The sequence below is a fragment of the Nothoprocta perdicaria genome, unplaced genomic scaffold, assembly GCF_003342845.1.
Source record: "Nothoprocta perdicaria isolate Ctin4 unplaced genomic scaffold, notPer1 scaffold_670, whole genome shotgun sequence".
NCBI classification, from domain to species: domain Eukaryota; kingdom Metazoa; phylum Chordata; class Aves; order Tinamiformes; family Tinamidae; genus Nothoprocta; species Nothoprocta perdicaria.
This window is the reverse complement of record NW_020455944.1, coordinates 11,954-20,637: the sequence shown is the minus strand read 5'-3', so window position 1 is coordinate 20,637 and position 8,684 is coordinate 11,954. Positions and strand designations below refer to the sequence as shown.

Genomic DNA, 8,684 nt, shown 5'->3' with positions numbered 1-8,684 from the left:
GCGGGAGCGGGGCCCTTACGTGCGGCCAGGCGGCGGGGCGCCGGCGGGGCCAGCGCGGCGGGCAGCTTGCGCTTGCCGCTCTTGGTGACCTGCTCCACGTCGGGCTGCTTGCGGTTCAGCTCCTCCATGAAGACCTGCGCCGGAGCCCGCGCTGAGCGCCCTAGGGCGCACGGCGCGGATCGAGCCCGCCGCGGTGCCCCGCGCGCCCGTACCGCGTGCTGGGCCTGCAGCTCCTCCAGCTGCTCGGCGTCCTCGGGCAGCGGCTCCTGCTCCCGCAGGCCCAGCGCCTCCTCGGCCGCCGTGATCCAGTCGAGGAGCTGGGTGAGCTCCTGGCGCTCGGCGGCCAGGCTGGCGCCCTGCGCCTGCAGCCGCTCGCCCTGCTGCTGCGCCCAGCTCAGCACCTGCAGGGGACGGCACGGGACAGCGCTGGGCACACGGCCGTGCACAGGGTGGGAACGCGGACCCCGCCGGGCACAGGGACACACGTGGGACACCAACGAGGACGTGACGGTCCCAGCACCGCAGGGCTGCAGACGCATTGCGGACACGCGGCGCTGGACGCAGCTCCGGTGGCTCCGTGCCGCTCCAGAGATCCCAGGGCCGGTTAGACACCCGATGCGCTGCACAGCGATTGCTTTGTGCAGACAAGGGATCGGCCGGGACCCGTTGGACCCRTTTGGGCAGAGCCGGGAATGCTGCGCGGCTGCCCTGGGAGAGCCAGGAATGTGGCCGCGGAGCTGCGGGAGTCCCTGTGCGCTCCCCGCCGGGGATACCGCCCTCCTGCGCCCCGGGAACAGGGAAGGAGCCRCCAGCTGAGCAGGAGGGGACACCAGGGGCTGCTGCACCAGAGACACCGTTTGGGTGGCAGCGGCGGGGACAGGGAGGGCACAAGAGGACAGACCTCCGTTCCGGGAAGGCACCGGGATGGGAGCGTGGAATGGGAGCACCAGAACGGGAGCCCACCTCCTGGAAGCGGCTCTTGGCCACGGTGACCCAGGACTTGATGGTGACGACGGCGTCGGGGTGGCAGGCGGCCAGGATCTCCTCGCCCAGCGAGCTGATGCACTCCAGCTCCAGCTGCTGGCACTGCAGCGACTGCTGCAGCTCCTGCGGGCGCCGGGTTTGGAGCGGGGGTCACAGCCCTGCGGCCCCCGCGCCTGCCGGGGGGCCCATGGGGCAGCCCCACTCGGCGGGGGAGCCCCGCGGYGGGACCGGCTGCACAACGCGGGCCAGGACAGCAGCACAGGGGCTAAGGGAGAGCGGGGTGACGAGGGTGCCTTGGTGTGGGGGACARGGGGTTCCTACGGAGCTGTGCACACCATGGTGCTGTGCACGCTGTGACACCGGGTACACCGCAACACCATGCATGCTGTGATGCCGTGCACACCGTGACGCCGTGCACACCACGACTCCATGCACGCCATCACGCTGTGCACACCGTGACACCACGCTGTCACCCCATGCACACCGTGATGCCATACACACCGTCACACCGTGCACAGCGTGACATCATGTACACTGACATACCATGCACACCATGACGCCATGCACACCAACACATTATGCTGTGACACCATGCACACCGTGACGCCATGCACACCATCACGCTGTGCACACCGTGACACCACGCTGTCACCCATGCACACCGTGATGCCATGCTCACTGAGATACTGTGCACACCGTGATGCCATGCATACCATCATGCTGTGCACAGTGTGACATCATACACACTGACACCATGCACATCTTGATGCTGTGCACACTGAGACACTGTGCACACCATGACGCCATGCACACCATCACACTGTGCATACCGTGATGCCACGCTGTCACCCCATGCACACCGTGATGCCATACACACCGTCACGCTGCACGCAGCGTGACATCACACACACTGACACCATGCACACTGTGATGCCATGCACACCGTCATGCTGTGCACAGAGTGACATCATGTACACTGAGACACCATGCACACTGTGATGCCATGCACACCATGACACCACGCACACTGAGACACCGTGCACACCGTCACACTGTGCACACYGTGACACCATGCGGACACCATGCACAACGAGACACTGTGTACACGGAGACACCACGCACACCATCACACCATGTACACCGTGACACCATGCTGTGACGCCATGCACACCATGGCACCACACACACTGAGACATTGTGCACACCATGATGCCGTGCACACCGAGACACCGTGCGCACCACACCGCCACACATATTGCAATGCTCTGCACACCACGATGCAGTGCCTGCTGCAGCCCCATGCACCCCACGACCCCATGCACCCCATGGCCCCGCACAGGCTGCGGTGCGGGCTCACTCCTGCCCAGGGCTGTGGCACAGCCCGGTGCGAGGCCAGGCATGGGCACCGACCTGCAGCTGGTGCTGGCACTCCTGCACGGCGGCCTCCTCCTCGGGGAAGACGCCGTACTTGAGGGTRGTCTCCGCCTCGGCCAGGCGCCCCAGGAAGGTGTGCACGAGGCTGTGGAACTCCTCGGCCTGCCGCGGGGCAGCGGGACCCGCTCAGGATGCGGAGCACGCGGATGCACCGGCGTGCAGCAACCGGCCACCCGCTGCGCCTTGCAACACGGCCCTGTGCGCCCTGCAGTGCCGGCCGCAGCCTGCAGCCCGCAGCGCACCCGCTGCCGTTGCAACACGCGGCCGCCCGCGCCGCACCTGCCGCAGCGAGGCCTCGAGCCGGCCCTGCTTGGAGACCGAGAGCTTGCAGACCAGGTCCCAGCGGGCGCCCAGCTCCTCCACCTGCCGCTGCAGCCACTGCGAGTCCATGCTGCTGCTGCCGTGCGTCAGCTCGCGCACCGAGCGCTTCAGCATCTTGATGCAGCCGGCGCGCTTGCCCAGCTCCTTCTGGAAGACCTGCAGGGACGGCGGGAATGGATGAAGGGGCACCGGGGGYTCCCCAAGGCTGCTCCCTGGGGTGGTCATGGCCCTACACCACTCCAGTCGTGGGGTGCAGGAAGGGTCTGCGGTGGCACTGCTGCGCGTGCTGGCACAAGGGCACGTAGCGCCCATCCTGCACCAGGACACAGGACGTGCAGGAGCCTCCGGCGCCGTGATGCCCACCTTGTGCTTGTCCATGAGGTCGCTGACCAGGTCCCGGTCCCCTCCGACGGGCACGTCCTCGCTGAGCTGCGGCTCAGCGCGGTACAGCCAGTCCATGAGGGCCTGCAGCGCGTCCGTGAACTTGCCCGAGAAGAGCAGGCTCTCCTCCAGCTTGTGCTGCCTGCAGGGCAAGGGCGCGCGGGCAATTCCCAGGCACAACATGSGCGCATTTGCGGGCATTTCCCAGGAATAACCTGGGTGCATTCGCAGACAATTCCCAGGGATAACCCAGGCGCATTAGCAGGCAATTCCCGGGGACAACGTGGGCGCATTCGCGGGYATTTCCCAGGGATAACCTGGGTGCATTTGCAGGCAATTCCTAGGGATAACCCGGGTGCATTCGTGGGCAATTCCCGGGGACAACGTGGGTGCATTCGCAGACAATTCCCAGGGATAAGCCGGGCGCATTAGCAGGCAATTCCCAGGGACAACGCGGGCGCATTTGCRGGCATTTCCCAGGGATAACCTGGGTGCATTCGCAGGCAATTCCCRGGCACAATGCGGGCGCATTCACGGACAATTCCCAGGGATAACCCGGGTGCATTCGCGGGCAATTCCTGGGTACAATGTGGGCGCATTTGTGGGCAATTCCCAGGGATAACCCAGGTGCATTCGCAGGCAATTCCCAGGGATAAGCCAGGTGTATTCATGGGCAATTCCCGGGCACAACATGGGCACATTCACCAGCAATTCCCAGGGATAACCTGGGTGCATTCGCAGGCAATTCCCGGGCACAACGCGGGCGCATTCCCAATGGGCAGCAGCGCACGATGCCGCGGAGCCGCCTCACCTCTCGGCAGCCCGGCCGCACAGGGCGTCCCAGCGCTCCCGCAGCTCCCCCAGCAGCTCCTCGAGCGGCTGCAGGTCCTCGGGCAGCTGCGCCCGCTCCCGCAGCGCCCGCCCGCTGCGCAGCGTCGCCTCGTACACGGGGCGCTTGGAGCGCAGCACCCGCTGGAAGGCCTGCGGGCGGCGGGTCAGGGCGGCGGGCGCGCGGCTCCGCGGGCCGCGGCGCCCACGCGCGGCCCACCTTGTGCTCGGCCAGCTGCTGCTTGATCTCCTCCTGGCTGCCGGCCGCGTCCGGGGGCAGCTCCAGGCTCTGCTCCACCTCCTCCATCCAGTCGAGCAGCAGCCGCCGGGACTCGCTGAACTGAGAGGGGGGCAGCCACCATGCACCGCAGCCCATGCGGCAAACAGGGCGGCCGCATGGGCCAGGGCGCTGCATGCGCTGCAGCACTGGGGCCCGCTCACCGCAGCGGCAGGATGCACCGTGAGCCGGGGAAGCTCGGCCCGCGCTCCGGTACCGGTCCGGTGCAGCCGGCCGTACCTGCTTGGTGCGCTTGCGGGCCTCCTCCAGCGCGGCGCCGCGCTCCGCAGCGCGCTGCAGCACCTTGGCCAGCCGCTCCCGCGCCGTCAGCACCAGGTTCTGGATCACGGCGCCATCCTGCTTCCTGCTGAAGTCCTTGAGGCGGCAGGCGATGGCCTCGAGGCCGCCGAGCTGCTCGCTGTGCGCCTGCGCCTCCTTCACCAGCGCCTGCGGGAGAGGGAACGTGCCGGGGTGCCCAGGGCTGGGGACAGGCGAGGATGCAGGGAGCAGAGCAGGGCCAGAAACATGGAGCGGAGACCCGGTGAGGATACCCAGGGATATCCAGGGACATGGAGTGGAGACCCGGTGCGGATACATAGGGATGCCCAGGGACATGGAGTGGAGACCCGGTGTGGATACACAGGGATATCCAGGGACACGGAGTGGAGACCTGGTGTGGATGCACAGAGACATCCCAGGACATGGAGCAGAAACCCAGTGTGGATCCACACAGATATCCCAGGACACAGAGCAGAAACCTGGTGCGAATGCACAGAGACATTCCAGGCAGAGACATCGCAGGAAAGAAACCCAGTGTGGATGCACAGAGACTTGCCAGGACAGAGACCTGGTGCGGATGCACAGAGACATCTCAGGACACAGAGCAGAGAGCTGGTGTGGATGCAGAGAGAGATCCCAGGAGAGAGACCCAGTACGGATGCACAGAGACATCCTGGGACATGGAGCAGAAACCTGGTGTGGATGCACAGAGACCCCCCTGGGACATGGAGCAGAGACCCGGCGCAGATACACAAAGATATCCCAGGACACGGAGCAGAGAGCTGGTGCAGATGCACAGAGATATCCCAGGAGAGAGACCCAGTGCAGATGCACAGAGACATCCCAGGACAGAAATCTGATGTGGATGCAGAGGYRTTCCAGGACAGAATCTCAGTGCGRATGCACAGAGACATCCCAGGACAGAAACCTAGTGCAGATGCAGAGACATCCTGGGACACGGAGCAGAGACGCAGTGTGGATCCACAGAGACATTCTGGATCACAGAGCAGAGACCCAGTGTGGATGCACAGAGAAAGAAACCCGGTGCAGATGCACAGAGACATCTCGGGACACAGAGTGGAGATCCAGTGCAGATGAAACCTGGATGCACACCCAGATGAAGAGACTTCCCAGCAGAGAGACCTGGTGTGGATGCACAGAGACATCCTGGAACATGGAGCAGAGACCCAGTGTGGATGCACAGAGACACCCCGGGACACGGAGTAGAGACCCAGTGCGGATGCAGAGAGACGTCCCAGAGCAGAAACTCAGTGCACATGCAGAGACATCCTGGGACACGGAAGAGAGACCCAGTGTGGATGCACAGAGACACCCCAGGACAGACACCAGGTGCGGATGCACAGGGATATTCCAGGACAGAAACTCAGTGTGGATGCACAGAGACATCCTGGAACATGGAGCAGAGACCCAGTGTGGATGCAGAGAGACATCCTAGGACAGAAGCCTGATGTGGATGCACAGGGATATTCCAGGACAGAAACCAGATGTGGATGCACAGGGACATTCCAGGACAGAAACCCGGTGTGGATGCACAGAGACACCCCGGGACGCGGAGCAGAGAGCCGGCGCAGACGCACGACTAGCGCCCGGCCGCAGCCGACGCGCTGCAGGCCGCGGGGCTGCGCGCAGGGCGGCAGCGGGGAGCGGCGCGTGTCCCGCCCCACCTTGTGCTCCTGGATCTGCGCGGTGACGGTGTCCAGCAGGCAGCTGGGGGGCRCGGGGCAGGCGAGCGCCTCCTCGGCGCGGCCCGCCCAGCGCAGCAGCTCCTGCACGGCGCCGTGGAACTCRGTGGCGGCCGTCAGCCCCTCGGCCAGGCGCTCCTGCGGGCACAGGCGGGCGCTGACGGCACCGCCCGGTGCTGCCGCYGCCCCGGTCCCCCCCGTGCAACCTTCCTCTCCTGCGCCTCGGCGTAGACGCTCTCCCACTTCTGCTCCAGGATGCGCAGGCTGTGCTCGGTGCTGCAGGGCCGGGCGGCGCGGCAGGCGGCCAGCAGCCGCTGCAGCCGCTCGCGCGCCCCGGTGTACGTGTGCTGCTTGGCCTCGAGCTCCTTGCACAGCTCCTGCGAGCGGCACGGGCAGCGTCACGGCTGCACCAGGGGTGCGGGCACCGCCGCGACAGGCTGCACGGCGCTGCATGGYGCTCACCAGGTGTGCGGCCAGCTCCTCTTTGGTGGTGTCCGGGTGGCCCCAGGCCGGCTTGGAGAAGAAGAGCTGCAGCTCCACCTGCTCCAGCCACTGCAGCAGCTCGGTGATCTCCAGGGTGATGTCCTGCACCTGGCTCAGGTTGTTCTCCAGCTCCAGCTGGCGGCTCTCGGTCTCGCTCTGCACCGCGTCCCAGCGCTGGTTGAGCTGCTGCAGGCTGCGCTGCAGCCCCTCCACGCTCTCGCCCAGGCTGGAGAGCAGCAAGCCCTGCCCGGCCTCGTTCACCGACTGCACCGTGCGCGCGTGGGACATCACGTCGTTCTTCAGCACCTGCCGGGGGTGCTGCCTGTGACACGTCGGCTCYCGCTGCCCGTCCCATCTGCCCTGCTGCACCGCTGCATGCACAGCACCGTGCARCACTGAGCAGGGCCATGCAGCACCACACAGCCCCATGCAGCACTGTGCAGTGATGCGCAGAGCTGTGTACCGGTATGCAGTGCTGTGCATCAGTATGCAGTGCTGTGCAGTGCTGTGCATGACCACACACAGCACCATGCATTACTATGCAGCACCACACAGCCCCATGCAGCACTGTGCAGCACCATACAGCACTGTGCAGGGCTGCACAGAGCTGTGCATGAGTATGCAACACTGTGCAGTGCTGCAGCCCTCACCACAGGGCACCATGCAGCACCGTGCAGCACCGCACAGCTCCATGCATCACTGTGCAGCCCCATGCAGCAGTGTGCAGCACCATACAGCGCTGTGTAGCACCACACAGCACCATGCAGCACCATACAGMACCGTGCAGGGCTGCACAGAGGTGTGCATCAGGATGCAGCACTGTACAGTGCCGTGCATCACCACACAGCCCCATRCAGCCCCACACAGCTGCATGCATCACTGTGCAGCCCCACACAGCACCATGCAGCAGTGTGCAGCACCGTACAGCACCGTGCAGGCCTGCACAGAGCTGTGCATCAGGATGCAGCACTGTGCAGTGCCGTGCATCACCCCACAGCCCCATGCAGCCCCGTGCAGCACAGCACAGCTGCATGCATCACTGTACAGCACCACACAGCACCACACACCAGTGTGCAGCGCTGTGTAGCACCACGCAGCACCCTGCAGCACTGGGCAGCACCCTGCAGACCTGCGTCAGCCGCGGGTGAGCATGCCCGGGCACGGGGAGGCCACGGGGACCGGCGCGGCCCTCCCGCGGACGACTCATCCCTTCCACGCCGTCACGGCGGGAGGAGCCGCGTTCTCACGCTGCGGYGGACGCGGCGCGCGGGCAGCCGCCCTCACCTTGTGCTTGGCCAGCTCTATCTCGCAGCTCTGCAAGTCGAGGCGCAGCAGCGTCGGGCCCTGCAGCTGCTCCGAGGTGCGCGACAGCCACTGCAGCAGCTCCTCCAGCTGGTGCTGGAACTGGCCCAGGCCCAGCAGCGCCGCCTCCAGTTGGTGCTGGGGGGAAGGGGCAGGATGGGTGTCCGCCCCGCTGGGACCCCTGAGCCCCATACAGAGACCCAGCCCCCTGCACAGCACCATGTGCCTGGGACCCAGCCTGCAGTGCCCAGTACCTACAGAGCACTGGGCATCCCATGCCCAGCACCATGCACCCTGCGCCSAGCACCCTGCACCAGTGCCTATCCAGCACCATGCATCCAGTAACCAGCCCCCAGTGCCCAGCAGCTACAGAGCACTGTGCACCCAGTGCCCAGCATCCTGCACCCAGCGCCTGCACAGCACCATGCACCAGGTACCCAGCAATGCCCAGCRGCTACAGAGCACTGTGCATCCAGTACCCAGCGCCCTGCACCCTGTGCTCTGCACCATGCACCAGTGTCTATCCAGTACCATGCATCCGGCACACAACCCGCTGTGTCTATACAGTACCTTGCACCCCATGCCTGCCCAGCACCGTGGACCTTGTGGACCCTGTGCCAAGCATCTGCACAGCACCATGCATCCCGTGCCCAGGACTGTGCACCCGGTGCCAGCACAGCACCATGCATCCC

The 8,684-nt window shown here is 65.7% G+C and overlaps 2 protein-coding genes and 1 long non-coding RNA gene across 3 annotated transcripts; all 3 read right to left on the bottom strand.

Annotated features, from left to right (window-relative positions):
• Nucleotides 1-1,487: 1,487 nt before the first annotated feature.
• Nucleotides 1,488-4,324, bottom strand: LOC112956824 (microtubule-actin cross-linking factor 1-like). The gene is made up of 6 exons (XM_026050296.1): nucleotides 4,169-4,324; nucleotides 3,932-4,101; nucleotides 3,103-3,262; nucleotides 2,698-2,895; nucleotides 2,395-2,520; nucleotides 1,488-1,607 (listed from the first exon to the last, which is right to left on the bottom strand). Exons 1-6 carry the CDS (start codon nucleotides 4,322-4,324, stop codon nucleotides 1,488-1,490), a joined length of 930 nt encoding a protein of 309 aa, XP_025906081.1.
• Nucleotides 4,325-4,520: 196 nt separating this feature from the next.
• Nucleotides 4,521-6,289, bottom strand: LOC112956826. The gene is made up of 2 exons (XR_003251116.1): nucleotides 6,190-6,289; nucleotides 4,521-4,672 (listed from the first exon to the last, which is right to left on the bottom strand). It is a non-coding gene; the product is annotated as an uncharacterized LOC112956826 (long non-coding RNA).
• A 34-nt stretch (nucleotides 6,290-6,323) lies between these two features.
• LOC112956823 (microtubule-actin cross-linking factor 1-like) lies at nucleotides 6,324-8,574 on the bottom strand. The gene is made up of 4 exons (XM_026050295.1): nucleotides 8,563-8,574; nucleotides 7,975-8,130; nucleotides 6,670-6,996; nucleotides 6,324-6,584 (listed from the first exon to the last, which is right to left on the bottom strand). The coding sequence occupies exons 1-4, from the start codon at nucleotides 8,572-8,574 to the stop codon at nucleotides 6,324-6,326; spliced, it is 756 nt and encodes a 251-aa protein (XP_025906080.1).
• Nucleotides 8,575-8,684: the final 110 nt, after the last annotated feature.